The sequence below is a fragment of the Podarcis tiliguerta genome (genome assembly GCF_965153285.1).
Source record: "Podarcis tiliguerta genome assembly, chromosome: 1".
Lineage (NCBI taxonomy): Eukaryota > Metazoa > Chordata > Lepidosauria > Squamata > Lacertidae > Podarcis > Podarcis tiliguerta.
This window is the reverse complement of record NC_139534.1, coordinates 18022950-18049469: the sequence shown is the minus strand read 5'-3', so window position 1 is coordinate 18049469 and position 26520 is coordinate 18022950. Positions and strand designations below refer to the sequence as shown.

Here is a 26520-nt window from a genome sequence, read left to right as displayed (position 1 = left end):
GATCCGGGGGAGATCATGGACTCGACAGGCTGGTTGTATTGCCGTCTTTTCCTGGAAAATTGGTGAAAACACTGGTGTAAATACAACAACCATAAATTGTAATTAAAATATCACTGCAGCAGGAACTGTTCACTGATTAATTGTTCATTTAAAATATATCACCTCCCTCAGTTGGATGGACCCTGAGGCTATCTTGGCGGAGGAGCAAGCTGGATTTAGTCAAGGCAGATCTACCATAGATCACTGTTTTGTCTTAGCACATCTTATTGACAAATACGCCAAGAAAACCTGTGGGGTCTTATATGCAGCCTTCATTGATTTGAAGGCTGCCTTTGATTCAATTTCACGAGTAAGACTCTGGGCCAAATTGAATACATCCAGTATTGATAAAAGATTATTATTTTTGATTAATGGCCTATATAAAGATACTGTGTTGTACGTAAGATCCTCCAGAAATGGCCAACTCATAGGCCCTGTACCAGCCACCAAGGGGGTTAAGCAAGGCTGCATTTTAGCCCCAGCTTTTTTTAACCTATATCACCTCCCATCACCACTCTTTAAGTAGAAAACAGGTACTATGGAAGGTGGACCTCCCAGACACCATGGTAGAGAATACAAGAACAGATCAGATCCAACATGGATCACACATTTCAGGGTGTGGCCTGCGAGTCTTTTGATGCAGAAACAGGGATCTGGAAGGTCTGAATTCCCATCACTTTAATTGACTGGATATAGTAATTTACCAAGGGTAGCTAGAAAACATGTCAACCTACAAGGGACTCAGCTACAGTAGTCAAAAAATGCATTTTGAATGCATTATAAACATGTAACACCAGATGGTGCCAGAGAGCAAAAGAATTTCTATGCTATTTTTACATAGCCCTTTTTTTTGGTCTTTCGCTATTACAATTTAATTACTGACTTATTTATAGCATTTTTTCCCCACCCAAGGTCTCAGCTTTCTTAAGAACTTAAGAAGAACCCTGTTGGATGTCCTAGGCACCCCCAGCCAAGTCTGATAGTTAATTCTTTATTGAGAAAACATGCACTAACAGCAATTTCCATAACGCCTCAGATACAAGCACACACACACGCTTCTAGGCAGCTGTTCCCGGGTCTGTGTTCTGCAGAGAAATTGTAGCAATAGTGGGACCACACCCCTCCAGGTTATGTACCCTCATCTGATGGGGTGCACCCATGCAACCTGAGGCTTCTCCTACGTGGAAGCAATCACTGCTCTTTCCTCTTTCAATCCCCTCAGTTCTAGAAGGCAGGGGGTGGCAGGGATTTGACTAGCCTGTCCCTTACCTGAACAGCCTCTTCCTTTGACTCGTCCTGCACACCCATCTCCATCTCTGACCATTCCTCTTACACACACACACACACCTGCTCAGGCTCTCTGGCCCCTCTCCCGGGTCAATCCCCTGGCCTCTTTCCTCTGCCCACACAGTCATCAAAGGCCTGCCAGTTCCTGACACTGGATCAGGGCAAAGGCCTTTCTAGTCCAGTATCCTGTTCCCACATGGGCAGGGAAGTGAAGATCTCCCAGGTGAGACGGTGGGAGTCTGGAAGCAGAAAAGAAATCTCCCAGGTGAGAGCTGGGAGGGTCCCCCACTTTTTAAAAAAAGATATTTATTAGATTTTCTAATTTAATAATCCAATCAAATCACATTAAATATTCAAAATTATACATATAAATATCAAATAGTTCAAATATTCTGCCAAATTATAAACTTTCTGTGGCGTGACAAGTTCTACTTTTGGGAGAGAACTCTCCATTTTAATTTCTCTTTCTTTCTCTGTGTTTTTATTTAGATGAGTTTCTTTTATTGAATATATATATATATGCTTTAATAAAATCCTTCAGGGAAAAGACACCTGAAAGTGAGGTTCTTTTTTTCAGGTTCGTACATCTATGGCATGTGCTCTGGGATATTTAACATTCAACCGAACTGCATATCGCCATTTGCTAGTACAATGTAGGAATAAGCCCAAGTTGTTCAAGAGGCTAATACTGAACCTTAGCAAGGATGCAAGAATAAATTCAGACTTTGTGAGAGAATTTAAGAGGCAAAAAAGAGTTGGGCTTCCAGCTCTCAGGTAACAATTAGCAACCTTTCAATTATCTTATGGTTTGTTTGTTTTTTAAGGTTTTGAGTCCCTCACTTTTCACGTACTGAAAATCTTACTGATTTCTATTCAGTACCCCATGCAAATATCGATCAAAATATCAGTTGACCTCAGGGTAACATTGATTCTGCAAATACCCCCTTTTGGGGGACAGTGGTGGAGAGGGTTTTGGTGGAGCAGCTGCAAGCATTATTGAACGACACAGATTATTGGGATCAATTTCAATCTGGGTTCAGGCATGGACACAGGACTTGGTCCCCATAGTCTCTTTGCAGAGCAGGACAGGCAGAACGCAACCTGCTTCTTGATTTCTCATAAGTTGTTGCAATTCTCTTTTAAATCCATTCAGTTTGTATTGATGCTCTTAATTATGTTTTTATGGACACTTGCTGAGTTTGTTTTTATATTCCACCTTACTGTTATTGTTTTTTAATGACAGTGCAGCTTATAAATTCATAAATAATTTTTTTGAGTAATCTCCAAAACCTTCAGGGAGTTTTATGTTCAGTTGTATAGAGACTTGTTCCCAAAGCAATTCTTTTGTGTGAAGGGTTATTTCCTTCACAAAGTTCTCTGAGAGGTATATATCACCAAATGTGGATGTTTTAGCTTTATTTCTATCTCATTGGACACCATCGATGGTGAAGTTTTGTGAAAATCTGTTGAAGAACAACATTCCCCCCCCCCCGAAATAGTGGGGGGGGGGGGGAGCTTTGTCCCGTAATACGAAAGCATTTTTAAATTTCCCAGTACTACCACAGAAAAAAATCATAAACACAACAGCGTGTTTCTAGTTTGTGTGGAAGGCGATTACAGTCTAGCACCACAATTACATATCATGATATAAATAGGAAATGGCTGTTATATAACAAGCCGTGCATAAGATTTCTTCTTTTTCTCCTGAGGTTAAGGACCGGTGCCTAGCTTAGGGGTGAGGAACCTGTGGCCCTCCAGATGTTATTGGACTATAACTCCCATCATCCCTAGCTAGCAGGACCAGTGGTCAGGGATGATGGGAATTGTAGTCCAAAAACAGCTGGAGCTTCAAGTTTGGGAAACCCTGGTCTAGATCCTTAATACATTCCCCAGCAAGAAACTCATTTAAGTAAGCAAAGTTTCTGCCATCCCAGCTGTTTGGAAATCAGAGCTGAGGTACAACATTCCGCATTTAATTGTTTAAATGCCTATTGCTTAATTGGAACACAGATCCTTTGTTGTCCTCGCTGCTTGTCATTATATGTCAAGACTACTACTAACATTCTGCCTTTTTAATTTTCAGTTTGGAGATAAACGGAGGGCCACCTGCAGTTCCTGTACACATACGAGGTAATTTATTCAGAAATAACTCTCGTTGGCTAGACAGCTCTGCCCTTTTAGCTCAGCTATATACCGTATTTTTCGCTCTATAGGACGCACCGGACCACAAGACGCACCTAGTTTTTAGAGGGGGAAATCAATTTTAAAAATATTAAAGAGGAAGCGAAGACAGCCAGCGGGATGGATCCCGCTCGCTGTTTTGGCTTCTTTAGCCGTGCGCAGCCTCTCTGGCCGGGAGAGGCTGCGCGCGGCTATGGCAATTCCCCCACCTCCCGCAAAAGCCCACAGGAGCTGCGCACCCTTTCAGGAGCGCACAGCTCCTGCGGGCTTTTCTACGAGGAGGGAGAAGGGACTGACTGGCCGCGTCAGTCCCTTCTCCCTCCTGGGGAAAAGCCCGCAAGAGCCACCTGGAGCTGGCAATTGACTGTAGCATTCGTGTCAATTAAATTTCCCTCAGTCCAGAGAGACCGGTGATAAGCGACCCCTCCCTCCTGAGAGGAGCACACTCGTCTTCTGGCATGTCATAGCAGAAGAAAGAGTCAATCAGTAGCTCTAAACTACTTTATTTTACAGTCTGTATACACAGACTTCATCAGCATGTCTGTGCTCTCTCAGCACCAGTACAGAACAGCATCACAAACAGAAATGAAACTAACTCCAACAGTACTCCAACAGTACTGAGACTTCCTGTCTCGCTCTCTCTCAGACACTCACATGATATACACAAAACTCAGGAACTTTCTACCATATGTGGTGGATATGTAGGAAAATACAGATGTTCTAACAGAAAAAATAAAGAATAAATCAAAACAGGAATTAGTTTCAAAATGGGAGGTTTTCAAAGAATATCTGAAAAATAAATATACTAGTTTAAATTCTGTTGCAGCATTCGAGGAACTTCAGTAATAGTTGCAAGGTAGATATACAAAATTAGATATATTAAGAATAAGTTTAACTATGATAAAAGTGTGTATTGGCAATAAGTATTATGAAATCGAAATATGGAATAGATGGGAGGTCGGGTCTTTAGTGTTAAGACCAATATATGTTATATTGTTTGCTAAGAAAATTATGTTTATAGTACCGGTATATATATATATATATATATATATATATATATACACACACACACACACACACACACAAAACAAACCATAGTGCTACTGCTGGAGCAGCACAAATGGATAAAAACCCTAACACTGGGAGGGGGAAAAGTGTGACCCCCTCAAATATTCTAGGAGTCGGCTCCTCTGGCGCATAAGAAAGCAATGTTTTAATTTGCAGACAAATCCCAGACTAGTGGCGTCAAGATATACAAAACAAAGTGTCGTCCAAAGGATTCCCTCTTCTTGGTGCCCACGGCGACTCACCTGATGGGAAGGTTCAAAACACCGGAAAAGCCCCGCGTCCCAGTATCCGGCCACATTCCGTTTCCACACGCCACAACATCGGACCTCATTCAAGTTTCGAGACCGAGAATTGTCAACGTCTCCGCGCTCCTCAGCAACTTGTCGGGAAAGAAATCTTGACTTTAGTGCCTGCACTGGGGCAGCAACGAAAACAGTAACGTCTCTGCTAATACCTTTCAGATAATTAGGGTAAATATTACTGCTCTGTCCGTAACAGATTTGCACAATGAAAGTTTGTCTATTAATAATGCAAAAAAATAATATAATTGCTGCTGTGGTAGAGAATAAAAAGGCTGGCAATTGACTGTAAGCATTCGTGTCTGAAAAGAAACTTAGGTGCAGTATTGAAGCAGAAGTGTTTTTTCATAGCCTCCAGTGTTGCCTAGAGAAACCTAAGAGAACATTCACAATATCTCTCAATGTTGGTATCTTTTATAATAATTTAATAATAATAATTTATTATTTGTACCCCACCCATCTGGCTGCGTTTCCCCAGCCACTCTGGGCAGCTTCCACAGAGACCAAAAATACACTAAAATGTCACACATTAAAAACTTCCCTGAACAGGGCTGCCTTAAGATGTCTTCTGAATGTCAGGTAGTTGTTTATCTCTTTGACATCTGATGGGAGGGCGTTCCACAGGGTGGGCGCCACTACCGAGAAGGCCCTCTGCCTGGTTCCCTGTAGCTTTGCTTCTTGCAATGAGGGAACTGCCAGAAGGCCCTCGGCGCTGGACCTCAGCATCCGGGCAGAACGATGGGGGTGGAGATGCTCCTTCAGGTATACTGGGCCAAGGCCATTTAGGGCTTTAAAGGTCAACACCAACACTTTGAATTGTGCTCGGAAACGTACTGGGAGCCAATGTAGGTCTTTCAAGACCGGTGTTATGTGGTCTCAGCGGCTGCCCCCAGTCACCAGTCTAGCTGCCGCATTCTGGATTAGTTGTAGTTTCCGGGTCACCTTCAAAGGTAGCCCAACGTAGAGCGCATTGCAGTAGTCCATGTTTTAAGCCTGAAATCCTAAGCACACTTGCTATGGAGAAAGACCTTGGAAGAAAGACCTAGTGGACCTTACTGTTGGTGCCAACACACACTCTTCAAGTGTTTGGAATAGGCATGTTAAGATAGGCAGCTGCGCTAAGCATACTGGATCAGCCCCATTTCCTTCCAGTTGTTTTTCTAGGGTTCCAAGAGGTGTGGGGAGCCCACTCCCCACCCCCAAGATAAAGACAGCCCCTGCTTATATACGCACCTTCTTCAAGCTGGAAGGCAACAGAAATAGTAAGTGTGTAGCACCATTCAGCTGCAGCCAAGCACTTTCTAAAGCATAATTGACTTCAATGGGAGACCATCAGCACATCCTTAACCATTAGACTTAAAAGAGCTAAATGATGGCTGGATTGCACACCAGCCTTTGCCCAATTTAACTAGTATAGCACGTGTTCAAGAGGTTGCATTTCATGTTAGAAAAATCCCAATTTTGGGAGCTGGGCTGCCTGAAGCCTTCCAGGCATGGCTAAGAAAGCAAGGGATCATTCATCGCAAATCAAACGCATTTTCACCCCAAGAAAACTCGGTTGCAGAATGCAAAATTAGATCTTTGCAGACAATGCAAGATTCTATGCTGTGCAGAATGTTCTGGGAATGTTCTATGCAGAATGTTCTGGGAAAACCAAGATCCTTCAAAGCACCGTCAAGACATTCATTCCAATTCCTAACAGATTGTCGAAGCCCACAATCTTGGGCTTTGACAATCTGCTTGGAATTGGAATGAATGTCTTGGCAGTGCTTTGAAGAATCTTGGTTTTCCCAAGTATAGTTCAACAGAAGTGTTATGTACTGAGTTGAATAGGATCCAAACTGCAGCAGTCTGATTGGTCCTAGAACAACAGGATCCAAACTGCAGCAGTCTGATTGGTCCTAGAACAATAGGATTCAGAACAATGCAGCAGTATGATTGGTTGGCAGGAACCACCCAATCATGCTCCAGATATAAGTGAATCCACAACATGATTGGCTTACAGTAGAATTCCAGAATTAGCCAATCATGTGCAGCCCATTGTGTAAATAATGTATATAAAGCAGATACTTTGAGGGGACTTTCATTCATTCCTCCTCACCACTATGAGCTGAATAAAGAGCATGAAATCACTTTGCGACAGGTGACAAATGCGAACTGTCTTTCGTATGATGCTTCCAGTCTTGCCTCTGTGTTAACTCTCACAATTCAAGCGATCACGTTAAAATTAATTTTATGTCTTTTCTATACGGGCGTAGTAGAAGGGATGCTGGGACATCAACTCTAATAATTCAAGGCTTCTTCATAGAAAGTATCTGTCCGTGGTATGTTTTAAGGTAAGGTAAAAAGGTAAAGGACCCCTGGACGGTTAAATCCAGTCAAAATCGGCTATGGGGTCCGGCGCTCATCTCCGCTTTCAGGCTGAGGGAGCCGGCGTTCGTCCGCAGACAGCTTTCTGGGTCATGTGGCCAGCATGACTAAACCGCTTCTGGCCCAACGGAACACAGTGATGGAGGTAAACGGCGGTGTAGTGGTTCTAGGGGTTGCTCGTGCGTAAATCGGTGCCACACCTGGGTGGGTTGCCTGAGTGAACCTTTCCTGTCCGGACAGCCACTCGCCCGTGGCTGTCTCAATCGCTGACAGAATCCGTCAGTGGGCGTTTCTTGAATTTCTTCCAGCATAAAAGTTCTTTGACGCCTAGTCGCCGCCTACTTTCCCTGCGTGGAAGCCTTCTGCGCAGGGAGAGTGTGGGCATCGGAGGACCCATGCTCTCCCCGCTGGTTTCCGGTGAAGAGTCTTGGAGCCACCTCGCCGATTCCCCCATCTGCCCCCCTCCTCCACTGGTGCTACGCTGATTTCCTTCCCCAGAAGATGTGCTGCTTCTCTCCCTCCCGGGACGCTCTCCGGAATCCCTCTGGAGCCCTCCCTCTCCTTCTGGCTCCGATGGCAGTTCCCTGACTGGCGGTATGTTTTACATCCTTCCCTTCACCTTGAAAACTGGTTTAAGCAGATGTTTTAACTTAAAATAGAGAATTACGCTGTAAATGTGATTATTAAACTACAGTGAGGTAGCTCGGTTTCATAGGGATGTATCCTGTTACAGTGATTCCCCCATCTTTCTTGGTCCATTTGAAAGGGGCTGCTGGGGCTTTATTCCTGGAGGCAATATATCAACTTTAATATCAATAACCTTCAAGGCAGGTGTAACATTTCTTCCCCCACTTGCAAACAGGTGCAGGCTTTGAACTGGTATTCCCATTTGGAAGGTACTAAACAAACGTACCAAATTTGATTCTTATCCCCCAGGTGCTTAGTGTGGTTACTGAGTTACAAAGGGACTAAACCAAAGGACTTACTTCGCTGGGCCATGATCTTAAGCAAAGAATGGTGACAGCATGATAAAGATAAACTATACAGTAGTACCTCAGGTTAAGAACTTAATTTGTTCTGGAGGTCTGTTCTTAACCTGAAACTGTTCTTCACCTGAAGCACCACATTAGCTAATGGGGCCTCCTGCTGCTGCTGCGCCGCCACTGCACAATTTCTGTTCTCATCCTGAAGCAAAGTTCTTAACCTGAGGTAATATTTCTGGGTTAGTAGAGTCTGTAACCTGAAGTGTATGTAACCCGAGGTACCATTGTATTAACAAACAGAGTAAAATTATAAACAAGTTCAGAAGGGGATTTATTCCAATTCACTTTGGTGTAGGTAGCCTCACAATCAAGAAGAGCAACTGTATTCAAGTATGCAACCACTTGGGAAAGGAAATGGCATTATCTGTCATGCAGAAACCCTTCTGCTTTTACTTCTTCTTTCCACTGGTCATTTTGGAAACCAAAAGCCTTGTTTAACTGTTGACAAGGGTCGATGTTGAAATTTACAGAACAGGGTAGAAAGCTTAGAAATATATTCTTCATTTACGGCTTATAAGAATGCCTATGCTGTTCTTGGTTTATTTTTCATTTTGATATCCCCAGCTTAGTAATGAAAAATCTCAGCAATGGCACATTGTCATACAGAGGCTGGGGCAAATGATACGGAGCTCCCATTGAAATGGATGGTGGCATAATTTACTTTTCACATCTGATTTGGTGCTGGCATTTTGATGGAAGCTTTTTGGACTTCTTCTGAGATATCCGTCCCAAGCAGAGCTCTAATAAATAAATAAAAAATTTAAAAATACATTTAAGACACAAGCATAGGCATCCCATTATAAATTCAGTATCATACAAAATAATTAGCCAGCATTATAAACCGCATACATATTTGGCTCCTGTAGGTAATAATGAATTCTATACTTAGTATCTCCTTTATATCATTCTTAATCTTAACTCCCATAATGAAGACTGTTGTACTATGGAAAACAATGCAGCTATAGTTTAGTATTACTACATTGTGCGGACTAACACCAAGCAGAAGTATTTGGGTTTTCTTGATCCGTATAAACAGATTTGACCTTTCGTATCTCATCTAGAATTTAAACATCTGTTAATAAATTTTAAGTTTCCTCATAAGTCTTTGGACAATTCCTCTCATAACAGTGACCTCTCTTCATAGGATTTTTGAGTTCAGTATGCTTTCTTCAGGAAAAGAATTATACATTTTCCACAAGGATAAAATTATGATTTGCCCTCACCCTCCTTTTGTTCCCAAGACAAATATCAGTAGTTCATTCTCCCCTCTTTCTCTCCTCAACCCCAAGGAGAGGAGGAGCTACACCAGAGAGATTTACTAAGTCCTGAAAGACCATATAAATAGGTCAGAGAACATCCATAAGCAGAGCGCTTTGTTTATTTCCTTCAGGGCAGCAGCCACGTGAGAAATGGTAAATTGACACTATAGCTAAAGGAACATATAGAATCATAGAATCATAGAGTTGGAAGAGACCACAAGGGCCATCGAGTCCAACCCCCTGCCAAGCAGGAAACACCATCAGAGCACTCCTGACATATGGTTGTCAAGCCTCTGCTTAAAGACCTCCAAAGAAGGAGACTCCACCACACTCCTTGGCAGCAAATTCCACTGTCGAACAGCTCTTACTGTCAGAAAGTTCTTCCTAATGTTTAGGTGGAGTCTTCTTTCTTGTAGTTTGGATCCATTGCTCCGTGTCCGCTTCTCTGGAGCAGCAGAAAACAACCTTTCTCCCTCCTCTATGTGACATCCTTTTATATATTTGAACATGGCTATCATATCACCCCTTAACCTCCTCTTCTCCAGGCTAAACATGCCCAGCTCCCTTAGCCATTCCTCATAAGGCATCATTTCCAGGCCTTTGACCATTTTGGTTGCCCTCCTCTGGACACGTTCCAGTTTGTCAGTGTCCTTCTTGAACTGTGGTGCCCAGAACTGGACACAGTACTCCAGGTGAGGTCTGACCAGAGCAGAATACAGTGGCACTATTACTTCCCTTGATCTAGATGCTATACTCCTATTGATGCAGCCCAGAATTGCATTGGCTTTTTTAGCTGCCGCGTCACACTGTTGGCTCATGTCAAGTTTGTGGTCAACCAAGACTCCTAGATCCTTTTCACATGTACTGCTCTCAAGCCAGGTGTCACCCATCTTGTATTTGTGCCTCTCATTTTTTTTGCCCATTTTTTATTTACTTGTCTTTTATTTTCCCCACTCCCCCAAATTTCTATCTCTGAAGTAATTCAATGAGAAGCGGGGCTACTTCTGTTGGTTTTTGGGAAGAACTGTCCTCCCCAGAAATATAGAGGCTCTGAAAGTACAGTTGGAAGAGCAAGAACTTCTTGTCCAAGCCAAAAGCTGTAGACAAAGTCGCAGGGAACCGGACACAGCCGTTTGTGAGTGAAAAATCAGATACATGGCTGAGAGCCCGGAAGAGGGCATTGACAACAGCACATAGCTGAAATTCTGATGAAAAGCCAAGGTGAATTTGGTCCTTAGGAAAGTGTAACTCAGTCTATGTTTAGATTTGGGATTGCAGCTGAGCCTAAAGAAAAAAAAGATGCCAAGCTACAGCAAAAGAGAACAACAACACGCGACTAGTATTGCTGAACGAAATGCCACTTATTCTGTCTTTTTTATATATTAATTTAAACAATTGAAGGACCGCCCACTATATAATATCAGCAGTAGTGTGTACCCCCAAATCCAGTGAGAGGAATTATGTGCTGTCTATAATATGAACAGGGTCAACACTGATATGGAAATCGTCCATAAAAAAGGACAGTGGTGAATAAACCTGTTGAAATATCTGAGCACTGTAATTAAAATTTAAAAACATTCTTTCTGTCTCTATGAAACCCCTGGTGGATTCTGAGGTCCTATAACGCCTTATCCAAGGACGAATAACAGAATTCAAAAAGCTCTATGTATCCATTCAACCTCCAGCATGTCAGTCAGTGTGGGCCAGCTGTAATTTGCCATCAACTTTTGTTCACCACAGTGGTTTCCAACGGACAGGAAATCATATTCCCAAATTTTGAGAAGAACACCTGGGTAACATTAAAAATCTGAAATGGTCAGAGATTAGTGTTTTCTCTGTCAATATGTCCCAACGATTGTGCAACCTTTTCCTATTGTGCATTTCCCACACCCACCCACCCACCCAATACATTATATTTTGCAAGGTTTTAGGGACAGAATTTAAATACTGCTGAACTGATTTGGGCTGCTATACAGCAAGGAAGAATACAGAGGCATAATCCTGGATATAAGGAACAAAGGAGAGGAACAGAAAACTATGGCATGGGACTTCTGTCCCACCTCTCCACTCTCTCTAGGTCTCGTAAGATTTGAAAGCACTCAGCAGATATTGTCTCTGTTTTTCTGGAGTGCTACGGAGATAACAAAACACAGTATATAAAACTGAGGGGGAAATATAATAAATACTACTTACTTTGGCTCATATCTTATGCCTTCTGTGCTATATAGAACACCCAGTCCTGCACAAAGCCTTTCAATGCCATTCCTAAAGAGAGAATATTTGTGTAAAGTGTTTTTCATAAACTAGTTCATTTCCCCGCCCATTACAGTGAACTAAATGCAGTATTGTTGATGTAAGCTCAGCAAAGAGATTTCAGACAGAGATAATTTCTGCTAGCCTAAGAAGGGCCCTTGACTGGAGAAAACGTGGTTTGGCCGTGCTCCTTCTTCTTCTTCTTCTTCTTCTTCTTCTTCTTCTTCTTCTTCTCCTTCTTCTTCGCCCAACAATAACAGGCAGTTTTCTCTCTGAAGGACAATGCTACCAGGGTGGTTCGCACTTAGTGAACTTCCATGTAAGAAAGGTAAAGGTAAAGGTACCCCTGACCATTAGGTTCAATCGTGGACAACTCTGGGGTTGCGCGCTCATCTCGCTTTACTGGCTGAGGGAGCCGGCGTTTGTCCACAGACAGCTTCCGGGTCACGTGCCGGCATGACCAAGCCGCTTCTGGCGAACCAGAGAAGCGCACAGAAATGCCGTTTACCTTCCCACCGGAGCGGTACCTATTTATCTACTTGCACTTTGACGTGCTTTCGAACTGCTGGGTTGGCAGGAGCTGGGACAGAGCAGCGAGAGCTCACCCCGTTGCGGGGATTTGAACTGCCGACCTTCTGATCAGCAAGCCCTAGGCTCTGTGGTTTAGACCACAGCGCCACCCGCGTCCTTTAAGAAAGGTATGTACCCCAAATATACAACACCATCACATATACAAAACGTATACATTTATTGGCAACTAACTCCCATGGGGCTATATACAGCTACACATAAACTGTGTTTAGATATACCAACGAAGTGTTTTCCAATTAACTATGTTGCATTATAATTCAGAACAGAATTCCAAATAGAAGAAAAAAACCACATATTTGCTTACCATGCAATCATAACACCGTTGTCAGTGCACAGTCTGGGAGGCGGACATACCAGGGCGAAATCGGTGGCATCTGTTAAAACCTGCAGAGCTTTCCGGATATACTGGTTACTTGCAACACCCCCCGAAGCCACCTGAAACCAGTGTTTGAAAGTCATGTTTATGGGAAGTCTGAGGAAGTAGGGCGGCAGGATTATGTTTATAGCAACCTGCCTCACCTTGCTGGCAGTAATCCCTGCACAGGGCAGAAACATGCCCTCTCCCCCTCTGCCATTTTGAAATTCATATAAAGATATTTGAGTAGGCACCATTAGGTATTACATACAACGGGTGTGGGAAGGCCATAGCCCCCCATGACATGTTGACTTTCCCCAGGTACATGCAAAGTCTTGTGCTCTTGGATTCAGTTTTTATTTTATTTCCTTCGTGTTAGTTAATAATATTTGTTACTAATTTGTGTCTCTCTGTTGATCAGGTCACCACTTCCTAGACCTAAAGGTGCAAGCGATTAATACAACTAAGCTGCTGGCCATATTGTTGGAGCTTAGGATAAGTTAACTGTGCAACACACACATGTTGGGATTTCATTCCTTCCCACTACTGATGTGTGATTGTTTTCATCACATGTCTGTGTTGACATTCCACACTGTTGGAGTCATGAGAAGGGAAGTTCAGTCACACTGCTCCGTTATGTTATGCTTTTGCATTTTCTGTTCTCTCTCGGACGAGGAGGAGAGAAGAGCCATGATTTCTTTGTTCTGCAACACTTGATCTTGTACATAATAAATTATCTGAGTATTCTCAAGTCCAGCTTCTGCTTTGAACTCTGCTATGTTTGTGTGTGCAGATATCTTCGGATATATGTCGCAGTAGCAACTCAGGACAGAAGAGTGATGAATCATCCCAAGGGGTATTTTGGCGGGTAAGATGCAGTTCCCTGGTTTGTTTTCCTGACAACACACACACACACACTGAAGAAGTGTGCATGCGCACAAAAGCTCATTCCAATAACAAACTTAGTTGGTCCATAGCTGTCAACTTACAGATTTGAAAATAAGGGACCAGCAGCCTTGCAAATAAGGGACCAGCAGCCAAAATAAGGGACCTGCAGCCTCACCTGTTCCAGGCACTCCAGTCTTCCTGTCCTCCTGCAGTCTGGTCAAACTCATGCTAGGTAGCTTCGAGAACAATGTCCAACCAACTTTGTAACCAGAAGTTCAACTGAATAGAATCTGAATCACATGCACCACAAGGCCTATGCAGCCTCAACTTAAGATGGCTCCCTGGCCTGGCTTTGCACTGCAAAGTTTGCAGCAGCACGTGCAACAAAATGGCGTCCAGCATTCAAAAAACCCCTCAGCTTACATTAACTAGCCACACACAAGGCATGCAAGCTCCACCCCCCAGTCGTTCTTAGACTTCTTATTGGTTGAGCAACACAGCCAAGCAACACAGTTGGAGCCTCTCTCCTCCCTGGCCGGCAGGGAGGGAGGGAGAGGAGCTGCTTCCTTTGAAATTTAAGGGACATCATTTAAGGGACATCCATCAGTAAGGGACAGCAGCGGGACATGGCGCTGGAATAAGGGACTGTCCCTTCAAATAAGGGACACTTGGCAGCTATGAGTTGGTCTCTAAGGTGCTACTGGAAGGAATTTTTTTATTTTGTTTTGACACTTACCAAAGTTGCCTTCTTCTGTGGCAAGATACCCTTCCTTCTACAGAAATGAATGGCTCGGTGCGTTCGAGCGACAATATGAGCAGCTACCGTGTGCTGGACTGCTGCAGCAAGGTCTGGTATGCAGGACAGGAGTTGTCCTTCCTGCCGCCCTGCAGAAATCACGATCAAATAGGTTTCCCAAGCCTATGTGAAGCTCTCACGCGCAATTTGTATCCATCCTATTTTGGTCAATACCTTCCTCCTTTTCTTTTTCTGCAATCGCTCTAGTGACCTGGGACTGAAGTCCAGCAAAGGAAAAGTTGCAGTTGTGATGTTGCTCCATGGGGACTTTGAATTCATAACGCCATCTATTTCCCTGCTGAGCCAAGCGTTCTATCGCTTTTCCACCGCTCAGGCCAGAGCACTCTGGGTGCTTTCGTAAAGAAAGCCTTCTGGCTACCTAAACAATCCAAATGGAAGCAGAAATTAAAGAAATGTGCAGATATATTTTAAGAGTCACTGGAAAAGGCAAATAAGCACAAGGAGTAGCTTTATGATTCTGAAGGACCCAAGTCACACCTCAAATCCTTGTTGTTATGTGCTGAGGCTTGACACTGAGCCAGCCGCATGGCAGCCACATCATTATGGTTTTATCCCAATAAGCTAAATGATCACCAAGTAAGTGGGACAATTGCACAGGGCTTTCCGCATCGGCCCTGTCCCGTGGGCTATTCTGCCAACAGAGATTCAGCAGGGGCCTTCTGTGCCAACTTTTAAACACCTGCTGAAAACTCATCTATTCCACCAGGCCTATGCAGGCAATTAGGAATACTCAATCAAACTCAATCTATTCCTGTAGTCCATTCAACTCCTGAAACTGTTTGAAGAAGAAGAAGAGTTTGGATTTAATATCCCGATTTATCACTACCCTAAGGAGTCTCAAAGCGGCTAGCATTCTCCTTTCCCTTCCTCCCCCACAACAAACACTCTGTGAGGTGAGTGGGGCTGAGAGACTTCAGAGAAGTGTGACTGGCCCAAGGTCACCCAGCAGCTGCATGTGGAGAAGCGGAGACACGAACCCAGTTCACCAGATTATGAGACTACCGCTCTTAACCACTACACCACACTGGCTCCAAGGCGTGGCTTCCGATTGACTGCAGGAGCTTCCTGCACTCAAGCAGAAGCCGTGGAAGCCGCGTCGGATGTTTGGCTTCCGAAAAACGTTCACAAACTGGAACACTTCCGGGTTTACAGCGTTTGGGAGCCGATTTGTTCAGGAGCCAAGCCGTTTGAGTACCAAGGTACCACTGTACATCCTTCCACAATGGTTAATTGATGTCTGTTTTTAACTTTATAGCTGTATTGTATTATATTCTATTGTACTGTACTGTATTGCTTTGTGTTTTTATTGCTGTAAATTGCTTTGATAAATATATATTTACGATATAGCAGCATACAAATGTTTTAATAAATAAACACTAATTAAAAGGATTACCTTATCCAACATGTCCCCAGGTGCAATGTCCAACGTCTGTCCAAGGAGAAGGAAATCTGAAACCCCTTGCGCTACCGCTAGTATACAGTGACCCCCAGAGAGCAAAAGTACCAGGAACGGGAAGTCCACACGATTGGTCAACCTAACGGTAAGGGCGTGCGCCTCCATGTGATGGATGGGAATGAAAGGCTTCTTGCATTTCTCCACCAGTTCCAGGCTATAGGCCAACCCAACTCCGAGGCTCAAAGCAAGTCCTGGCTTCACGGTTGTTGCAATGGCTGAGAGTCCATCTGCGCTAACTCTGCTGACGGCAAGTGCTTCTTGCACTACCCTTGCAATGTTTTCTTGGTGCAGCTGTTGTGCCACCGAAGGAATGATTCCGCCTGTTCTGATGAGAAACAAACATGGACATGATGCTTACGTGAAAAGATAAGAAAGAGGGATTTATATCTAGATGTTAGGATAGAGATGATAAGGAAAACAGGAAGACACAATGAGAGATAAAGGAGGTGCTGTGGGATTGGTGGAAGTCAATGTCTTGTTGTTGTTGTTTTAGTGTTTATAGTATTAACTTGTAAGATATGGATTTTTTGGTTTTTTTTAGCTGTTGTTGCTTTCTTCAGTTTTTGAATGTTGTTTTTGTGTGTTGTATATTGTTATTTTTCGAATTTTTTTGTGTTGTTGTTGTGTGCAAAATACTAATACATTTTTTAAAAAATGTACATGATGCTTATGTTGAATCTGTTTGGACTAACTCAAAAACTCAAACGCAGAAGTTGATGTTCTGGCTAGTCAGCACTTCTTTCTTTTTTGGCAACCTGCAGGTCTGGCTTCCAACACAGCTGTAGTAGCAACACTAGAGATCAATTGTGTGTTTGTGTGTATGTTTTTAAGAAATCAAAGCGATCTACCTTTCTGGGGTTTTTCCCATACCTTTAGGAGTTTTTTGACACCACTGATCTTGGATTGTTGATACTGTGGCAGCGCTCTAGATGCACTTACAGAACAAACTCACGTGATGACAAAATAACAACATGATATTCAATGTACGTAGTACCTAAAACTATGTTTTCACCAGCAGTCAGAATTACTTACTTCAAATGAACCGCGCTTTGAGAATACAGGGCTTCTCCTAAAATGTTGCCAGCTTCATCCACCACAGCTGCGGCTGTATCATCGCAGCTGGTTTCGATACCCAGAACTATTTTGGTAGAAAAGCATTTGCCACGGCAAACAGAGACTCTTCTTAAACAATCGATCCAGCAAGGTTCAGGAGGTTTTGAAATTGCTCCTCCAAAACCACTCACTGCAAAAGATTTCTGTAGACAGGCATACCTACAAAGGAACTGTACAATAACAGAATTTAGAATTTAACATCTTGTAGTCACTACCGTGGGACGCGGGACTTGCTGATCAGAAGGTTGGCGGTTCGAAACCCCACGACGGGGTGAGCTCCCGTTGCTCGGTCCCTTCTCCTGCCAACCTAGCAGTTCAAAAGCACATCAAAGTGCAAGTAGATAAATAGGTACCACTCCGGCGGGAAGGTAAACGGTGTTTCCGTGCGCTGCTCTGGTTCGCCAGAAGCAGCTTAGTCATGCTGGCCACATGACCTGGAAGCTGTACGCTGGCTCCCTCGGCCAATAAAGCTAGATGAGCATCGCAACCCCAGAGTCGGCCACGACTGGACTTAATGGTCAGGGGTCCCTTTACCTTTACCTATAGTCACTACCATGCCCAGGCTTTCTATTCCCACCCTACAGGTGATTAGTTCCGGCATAACTTATGAGGGAAGGGAGTGCCTCAGTTGGCTTTTTAGCTGATTTTCCAAGTGAAACTAACCCCCCCCCCCCGTTCTCAGTGGGACGTCTTGGCTGAGCTGACATTTAACCCCAAATCACCAGAACTGAGATCCTACATTCTGTTCCCTATGGACTACAAGCTATGGTTCAATGTGAACACTCAACATCCTGGAACACACTGATCAAAAATTTCCCATGGTAATCGTCTGCTGTTTCTGCTGTTCCCATACCACTGATGAAACAAGCCAGGATCCGGCCTGTTGTGTTGTTCAAACCTGGGCTGCTGTGGACTGTTTTCCCCAAACCAACCATGAGTGGAAATCAAGGTTTGTTCTTAGATTACTGCTTGTTGTTTGTTTGGGGAAAAGCAACCGTCAGCCCTTTGAAGACGTTGTGATAAGCCAGGCTATGGGTTGTTTCATACACGTTGTCAGTGCTTTTCTTCTAGGAAAAAATGGTACAGCACACCCTTGAGAAAACCCCAGGGGGAAAAACACTGCATGGTGTGGCAACAGCTGGAGCAGGGGACATATACCCGGGAATTTTTGAGCAGGGTGCACCAGCATGCTGCATGTTCAGATTAAAACATAGTTTAAATTTTTTTAATGCAATTTAACAATACAGCCTCCCCCCCCCCCCACTATTGTTTGTATATGTGTATGTGATATACACCCACACATGTTATTTAATGCATATAGGCTTGAACAAATTCTGTTCTCTAAGCATCAAGCAACATGACAATACTTTTGCCAAGGTTTATCTATTTATTCAAAAACAAAGGAGGCCATGTTGGCCGACAAGAAAAGAATAAAAAATTCACATTAATAAAGATGTTGACCTAATATTTCCCGCCCCCCCTCAATATAGATTTGAAAAACTTTGGGGCGGGGGAAGAAATTGGTAAGCCTTATAATTCTCTTATCAAAGCTGGGGTTCCAAATAAGAGCTAGATGATTATTTAAAACAAATTTAAACTGCAATACATGTTGGGGTATTTCAAAAACCCAGTGGATTCACACAATCCAACAAATTCATTTGTTGGGAAAGATTCAGGCATCTTTCCTTAATGTTTCTGGAATATCGGTTTCCTTGCACTCAGCAGTGTACTATTTTTCTACCAGGGCAAAAGAAGAAGAAGAAGAAGAGTTTGGATTTGATATCCCACTTTATCACTACCTAAAGGAGTCTCAAAGCGGCTAACATTCTCCTTTCCCTTCCTCCCCCACAACAAACACTCTGTGAGGTGAGGGGGGCTGAGAGACTTCAGAGAAGTGTGACTAGCCCAAGGTCACCCAGCAGCTGCATGTGCTGGAGCAGGGACACGAACCCGGTTCACCAGATTACGAGTCCACCCCTCTTAACCACTACACCACAAAAGCAATCCTCCTCCCTCCTAGCACAGGCATGTCCAAAGTCCGTTTCAGGGGCCTAATCTGGCCTGCCGGTCGATTTAATCTGTCCCCCGTGGCAGTATATGTCCTGAGGTAAAATCCTTAAAAAAGCTCAAAAGCTCAACAACTTTGGGGTTAAATCCTGAGAGCCTAAGAAAAGCTCAACAACTTTGGTCAGCCCTCACGCATATTCACTTCATCAAATCCGACCCTCTTTGAAAAAAGTTTGGGCACCCCTGTCCTAGCACATTAATTGATTTTGAGGAATCTGTCGCAGGCCTTTCATAAGCAGCACAAAGCAAACATATCCATTCTCTTGCGGTTTTGCAAACTTTATAGCTGCATAATTTTAACAGGTTTTTTTAATGTCTTGGCTCTCTGTATAACTTGTTGACGTATGCTGGATTAAGGGCAGCCTGAGGCTAGTGAACTATGAATAAATGTCATCGAACTATTTGGAAAACACCAATACTGTCTAGAATGATAGTCATGCTGAAGGTCAAACACTGACAGAAGAAAACAAAACACATTCTGAGGTAATGTAATGGGCTAGACATCTGGAAGCAAAGAAAGTGATCAATTAGATAGATAGATAGATAGATAGATATGGGGGATGATTTTACCTGTGTCAAAAACATTGTGTTGAAAGAGTGTTCTTTCTTTATCAATTCAGGCGTCACATTTCACAGTTTCCAAAGACACACGGTTTGAATAAATCTGGAATAAATAGAAATCATGTTTTGGTATAATAATAATAATAATAAGAAGAAGAAGAAGAAGCCAAGATAAAAAGGAGGCCTTTGGGTAATGCTACATGTTTTGGGATTGGCTGCAGCTCTTTGCTCCTTCTCTTTCCGCAAGCCAGCAAATATCTGCCAGCAAACAATGAAATCTTCAATTAACTATAGTTTCCTGTTTTGTCTGAACCAACTGGGAAACTGTGGCTAATTATTTCAGAAACAATTCAAGATCTCAAACAATGGTTTGAAGCTGTCTTAATACCATGGCTTGTTCCAAAGCCATTGACCAATGTTTCAGCAAGCCAAGATTCTGGGTTTGTTTGTTGGCTTGTGCAAAGGGAAAAGCACATGAACAGGCACGAGGCCCTGAATTCCTTGTGCTATTGTGTAGTACAATGCTAGGGGCTAACAGACAGAAGGGGAGGTTTCTGCTGGGGTTTGTCTTCTGCTGGGTCTTTTACTGTAGTTAAGCATAGGGCTCATTTTCACAAGAACCTTCTCTGCCCACAGCAGGCGTCAGTTACGGATAATAGGTGTTTATGAAATATAAAGTAGCTGTGTGAGTGTGGGACGTGGGTGGCGCTGTGGTCTAAACCACTGAGTCTTTTGGGCTTGCCGATCAGAAGGTTGGTGGTTCGAATCCCCACAATGGGGTGAGCTCCTGTTGCTTGGTCCCAGTTCCTGCCAACCTAGCAGTTCGAAAGCATGCCAAAAAAAGTGCAAGTAGATAAATAGGTACCACTCCGGCAGGAAGGTAAATGGCGTTTCCATGTGCTGCTCTGGTTTCAGTGTTCCGTTGCGCCAGAAGCAGCTTAGTCATGCTGGCCACATAACCCAGAAAAACTGTCTGCGGGCAAACGCCAGCTCCCTTGGCCTATAAAGTGAGATGAGCGCCGCAACCCCAGAGTCGTCCGCGACTGGACTTAACTGTCAGAGGTCCTTTATCTTTACCTTTTTTAAGCATAAGGCTCATTTTCACAACCACCTTCTCTGCCCATGGCAGGCATCAGTTACGGGTAACTGCTGTTTATGCAACATAAAGTAGCTGTGTGAGTGTGGATGATACACAGAGAACTGAAAACAGTTTGATTCTTGGAATGCTGCAAACAAGAAGTGTGTGGCAAAAGCTGGACAGTGGTGAATTCTGTGCATTTCTTCAGGATTCATGTGACCAGGGTATTCAGGTGTAGCTGGAAGTCAGTATCAATTGCCCCAAAAGTGGGAGAATAGTGAAACTGGATATTTGAGTCTTCAGCCACCTTCATTTTATGAATAAAGAATATGCCAGTGTGTTGTTTCCAAAGAATCCTCAAGATTTAAGAAAGCTAAGCGTTATGGATGGCTTCGTATGCCAAAACTAAGAAAGAGAGATGTGCTTTTGGAAGCTTTCAAACACTGAGAAATCTGTTGCGGACAACAACAGAAGGATTAAATAATTGGACAAAACTCTGTTGGCAGGTTACAGAAGGGAACACAGGTGAATGAAACGTGAGCATCTGCGTTAATCCTTTATTATAGGGATTTTCCTTCATCGCTTCTCAATAAATAATGAAAAGCTTCTAAAGGTGCATAATGAACCTTACTCTTGGCTGATTTGGAGAGTCAGAAAGGCACTCAGAGAGAGGGTCCTCAGAGCCAAACCTCTGCTACAGAGCATCTCAACAAACAGCACTGTGCTCTGGCAGAGCTCCCATTCATTTAAGAAAGGCTTATGCAGGAGAGCTCAGAGCTACCAGAGGCAATTTCTGCAGACTTCTGGTAGGTCTCTTGAGTGATTTGCAGGCAATTGGAAAGAGCTTTTGGCTCTCAATTGTCTTAAGAACAGCAGCAACTAAAAAGCTCCCTCCTCTTCCACTCCTCACCAAATTAGATTGTTCCAACAGGAATCCTGAAGGAAAGCCAGGGATGGATTTTTCATGTGAAAGGACTTGTGAACTTGGAGAGGTATCCAATGAAGTAGTTCTGATATTGCAAGGGATTCCATTTGCACAATAGAACTTCCTCTTCTCCCTCCTTCTCCTCTCCTTTGCTCATGTGCCCCTTTAATTGGCTCCAAGAGGTTTAAGGAGACCCCCAGAACATATACACAGAATGCACAGGGAGACGAAGTTCCACTTCATAGGCAGAAGTCCTTGTGCTAACAGAACTACTCTGTTGGATGTTGCCCTTGGTCCTGGTCCTGTCCAGGTCCAGGTCCAGGTCCAGATCACAAGTTCCTGGGGTTTGAGCATGATCCTTAGAGCCACCTGGCTAAGGCACTACAGTCGTACCACGGAAGTCGAACGGAATCCGTCTGGAAATCCGTTCGACTTCCAAAATGTCTGGAAACCAAGGTGCAGCTTCCGATTGGCAGGAAGCTCCTGCAGCCAATAGGAAGCCGCGGAACCCATGTCGGACGTTCGGATTCTTTGGAATCCGAACTTCCGGGTTTGCGACGTTAGGGAGCCAAAACGTTCGACTCGCAAGGCGTTCGACTTGCAAGGTTATGACTGTATTTCTGAAGCAACTGGAGGACCTCAAAAGCTTTAGATATCACAAGACTGGTCTGCCTATCCCGCTCCTAGAAGGGCCTAATCTAACACCCACAGGGCAGCTGTAAGGTTTAACAATGCAAAAGCAAATACGCAGCCATCATTTGGATTGCAGTGGCAGCAGAACATAAAGGCCAAACAAGGGGAAAATACTTAGAAGTACTCTGATACCGTTTGTTAATTTTTTTACATTCATTTCCTTCTGTGCTGCGTCTTTATTGTTCAGCGTTACGGAGCGACAAAAGGAATGTAATATTATCTCTTCTGGTTATTCAAGATAAGAGATTAAAATCTTGCGGAACAGGGTTTTTTATTCTCCTTGTTGAATATGTTACCATCTGATCAAACATAGCTCATGCAAAGTAAACAGAATGGCTCACAAGAAGTGATTTTGAAATACAGATGAGATGTCAATAGAAAAAGAAAGGTAGACTAGAGTAACCATAATCGGTCATTGTTCCAAGTCATATTCTGCAAATTGATTATTCATTTGTTAGATTTATATACCGCCTTTCATCCAAAGATCTCAAGGTGGTGCACAAGACTGATGATTATCTGTTTGAGGATTTGAAAATAAGAAGTAGTTCTCTGTCCTGCAATTCTAGTTTACTTCCTGATCAACATGCATAGGATCATGCTATAAATCTGTTTTAATGCATAATCTTGTTTATAACTTCGAATGTAAATTTGGCTGTAGGTTTGACAAAATGGTGTGTTGTGACTCTGGAAGTTTGTTTTGTAAACTAACAGCACAGCCCAATACATGTTTCCTCAGTAAGGTAGTTAGTTCTACTGTACCATGAGACATGCTTCCTAGTAAATGTGTTTAAGATTGCTGTCTAAAGCAGGTCTATACAGTGGTAGCTCGGTTTTCGAACGTAATCCGTTCCGGAAGACGGTTTGAGTTCTGAAACATTCAAAAACCGAAAACTCAGTAGCCGACAGCTAGGCCTCAGGATCTTGCGTTCAGTGGAAGCCGCGTGGCATGTTCAACTTCCGAGGCGTGTTCGAAAACCGAAGCATTTACTTCTGGTGTTCAAAAACCAAAATGTTCATCAATGGAGATGTTTGAAAACCGAGGTTGTTGTTTAGTCGTGTCCGATTCTTCATGACCCCATGGACCATAGCACGCCAGGCACTCCTGTCTTCCACTGCCTCCCGCAGCGTGGTCAAACTCATGTTGGTAGCTTTGAGAACACTGTCCAACCATCTCGTCCTCTGTCGTCCCCTTCTCCTTGTGCCCTCCATCTTTCCCAACATCAGGGTCTTTACCAGGGAGTCTTCTCTGTCCTTCAAGCTACACCTGCTTAAATTCCTTCTTCCATATTCAAGGTACAACAGCCGTGTGTCTCCTACATCTGGCTGCTATATAATTTCATTTTCCCCTGTAGGCTTAAAATTACTGCAGTTTTGCTAAAAGCAAACTTCATCCATAAACAGTCATTTATACAATCTGATGTTTCAAAACAACCTCTCCAAAAGTCAATTTTGTGTTTTGAAAATCGTTTTAAAAGCTTGTGGCGTAAGAATTCTTTATAGTTTTTGCTCTTATCACTTGTGTCTAAAAATGTGTTACTCTTTTCCTTCATCCTTTAAGCGATATAGAAGACAGCCAAACACTAGAGTATGCAGTAGATGGAACATCAAGGCCTCTGTCTCCTGCTTAAGAGGTAGGTAGCATCCGTGGAAGGTTTGATATAGGGTTATATGAAACTCAGGTTACAGATTTGTAATCTGTCATAAATAAACCAAATAAAAAATATCAGCATACATTTAGTACTATTCCCTAGAAATTGTTATTAAAATTTGGGCTGCCCTTATAGAATGCTTAGAAATTTCAACAGAGGCAGAATACCGGAATGTTTAACTGCCTACTGCTAGATGGAATCATATTACGCCAATTCTGAAATATCTTTTGCTTCCCACCCTAATTCAAGGGGCTGGTGCTGACCTTTAAAGCCATAAAGGTCTTATAACCCAAATACCTAAAGGAGTGCCTCTTCCTAAATCACCTGCCCATGTCTTAAGGGGAGGATCTTTTCTTTGTCCTGATGTCAGGGGAAATTCATCATGCAGCAACAATGTCATGGTGTTCCATTTGTGGAATGGAGAACGACTGGTGCCAACATTACCATCATCCCAATGCTGGGTTAAAAGCTTATTTGACCAAGCCTTTGAAAGTTCAAAACCTGTTTATTATTTAGTTTCTTCTGTTTGTTTTTATATGCCTCTGTTTGTTCCTGATGACTTTTTTCAGCATGACTCTTTTATTCCATGCCTTTTGTCTTCTGCCCGGGTGTGTAGATGAAGAGCGGTTTAAAAATATTTGCCATAAACATTTTTATTTATTATTATTAAACAATCCTGAGGATGTTTTCCTGTAGAAACTGTGCACCCACCACTGAGCTGCAAGGCTTCTGCTCAATGTTTGAAACTCCCATTGTTCTAGGCACATTTTGCGATGGGGAATTTCATTAGTGCAAGCAGTTTCTGAGCTCTGGGCGCAGTATTGCGCCTAAGGTTTCAGATTAAAACCGTAGAGTGGAAGGAAAGGAGGACCTTTTTCTGCCTCCCCACTTCCAGCTACTCTCTGAAGTCTGGAGAAGAGACCCTTTGAAGAATATTAGGGGGGTGGGCAGGGGAACAACTAGACCATGGGAAAAATGAACGTAATATTTTAGCTGCAGTTCATTCCTTTTCAGCTTTGTATCCTTTTTATTAAAAAAGCGCACCTGGACATTCCGTTGTGGCGCCCACAATCCAGGTTTAAGGTGCCATTTAACTCCTAGTTTTCATATCTCAGTTTCTAACACTGCTTCTGCTGGAGAAAGCATCCAATTTACCAGCACTCAAATCAAATCGCAAACGATATCCCTGAGGTCGCAAATTGTACCCGTGACTTAATGATATACACCATGGGTAGGCAAACTAAGGCCCGGGGGCCAGATCCGGCCCAATTGCCTTCTAAATCTGGCCCGCGGACAGTCCAGGAATCAGTGTGTTTTTACATGAGTAGAATGTGTCCTTTTATTTAAAATGCATCTCTGGATTATTTGTGGGGCATAGAAATTAGTTCTTTTTTTCAAAATATAGTCCAGCCCCCCCACAAGGTCTGAGGGACAGTGGACCAGCCCCCTGCTGAAAAAGTTTGCTGACCCCTGATATACACAAAGTCACGAAGAAAACTGGCTTATGCCAAACCATTGCACAGCATTGCATGCTCTGCCCAGCGTCTTCACCTGATTGATATCTGTCTGTTAAATCAGAGATGCTAGGGAACTGGACAAGGGACAAGGCCCAGTGCTAGCACCTGGCACAGAGAGGCAAATTCCGAAACCAGTTTCTCCTATCTCCTTTTAGATACTTCACATTTTGTGACTTTCTGTTTTGTGGTTGGCGAACCCTAAGCAAATAACATCAGCATTCGTACAAGGTACATTGCAAACCACACTGGGGTTGTTAGTGTTGTAGGACAATATGCGTTTTCTTTTTTGTCTTTCTATGCATATCTTAGAATCGTTGCTCCCAAGTATGCACGCACAGAGAAGCAACTTTAAATAATTTTGATTTAGGCACTACATCGTTGCCATTACCTCGCCCCTTTCTTTCTGCATTTGGCTTTGGGGGTTCCGTCCACAAAAAAATCATAGAACTGCAGAGCTGGGTGGGATCCCAGCGGGTCATCTAGTCCAACCCTCTTGCAATGCAGGAAACTGAACTGAAGCATCCATGACAGGTAACCACCCAAATTAAACAAGGGCCCTGCAGAGAAGGTCCCCCACCCCTTCCCTTAATCTAAAATAACCTCCTCTTTTCCCCAGGACGAGAGTTACCTGCCACTGGCTACCCGCCAACCGGGTACTGTATATGTCTACGAACGGGCAACAAACAGCCTCTGTCCCATTCAAGGGCGTGCAAAGGGGTAGGTTGAAAGCCCCCGAAAGGGTTAAACTGGCGCAATGACGCTTGGGACGGCCGTCCCCGCCCCCTTCGCGCAGTCGGCGGGACCACGTGAGCGAGGGTAAACCAATCGAATTGGTGGGAGAGGCGGGCGCCTGCAACAACCACGTCGCTGCAGACGAGCGAAAGGGTAGAGCAGCGAGCTCCCCTCGACTTCCGGGTCGCTTTTTGAACCCTCCATTTTGGAGGGCATGGGGACTGCGAGAGTTAGGGTTATTCTTTGTTTTCTGTACTGTATTTTGCATGCATGGCGCGT

General features: G+C 43.5%; 2 protein-coding genes across 4 annotated transcripts in view; one reads left to right on the top strand and one right to left on the bottom strand.

Annotated features, from left to right (window-relative positions):
• ANKAR (ankyrin and armadillo repeat containing) overlaps positions 1 to 5161 on the top strand; it is a 48900-nt gene extending 43739 nt beyond the window's left edge. For all 3 annotated transcript variants that reach the window (XM_083405563.1, XM_083405561.1, XM_083405562.1), the window contains 3 exons: positions 1904 to 2100; positions 3410 to 3456; positions 4732 to 5161. In XM_083405563.1, the coding sequence (XP_083261689.1) occupies positions 1904 to 2100; positions 3410 to 3456; positions 4732 to 4976 (489 nt within the window). In that variant the 3' untranslated portion in view covers positions 4977 to 5161. The remainder of the gene's footprint in view (positions 1 to 1903; positions 2101 to 3409; positions 3457 to 4731) is intronic.
• Positions 5162 to 8534: 3373 nt separating this feature from the next.
• On the bottom strand, positions 8535 to 26280 carry OSGEPL1 (O-sialoglycoprotein endopeptidase like 1). The gene is made up of 9 exons (XM_083411697.1): positions 26138 to 26280; positions 19657 to 19750; positions 16939 to 17189; positions 15844 to 16231; positions 14604 to 14808; positions 14370 to 14518; positions 12695 to 12825; positions 11740 to 11811; positions 8535 to 9027 (listed from the first exon to the last, which is right to left on the bottom strand). The coding sequence occupies exons 2-9, from the start codon at positions 19669 to 19671 to the stop codon at positions 8952 to 8954; spliced, it is 1287 nt and encodes a 428-aa protein (XP_083267823.1). The 5' UTR covers positions 19672 to 19750; positions 26138 to 26280; the 3' UTR covers positions 8535 to 8951.
• Between the last annotated feature and the right edge of the window lie 240 nt (positions 26281 to 26520).

Excerpts from the sequence above, each read along its gene's own strand:
- OSGEPL1 (XM_083411697.1), bottom strand. Across the intron at positions 11,812-12,694 it reads AACGGTGTTATGATTGCATG|GAATGGCATTGAAAGGCTTT; the intron begins GTAAGCAAATAT and ends TTCTCTCTTTAG. Across the intron at positions 9,028-11,739 it reads GGCATAAGATATGAGCCAAA|AGCTCTGCTTGGGACGGATA; the intron begins GTAAGTAGTATT and ends TTTATTTATTAG.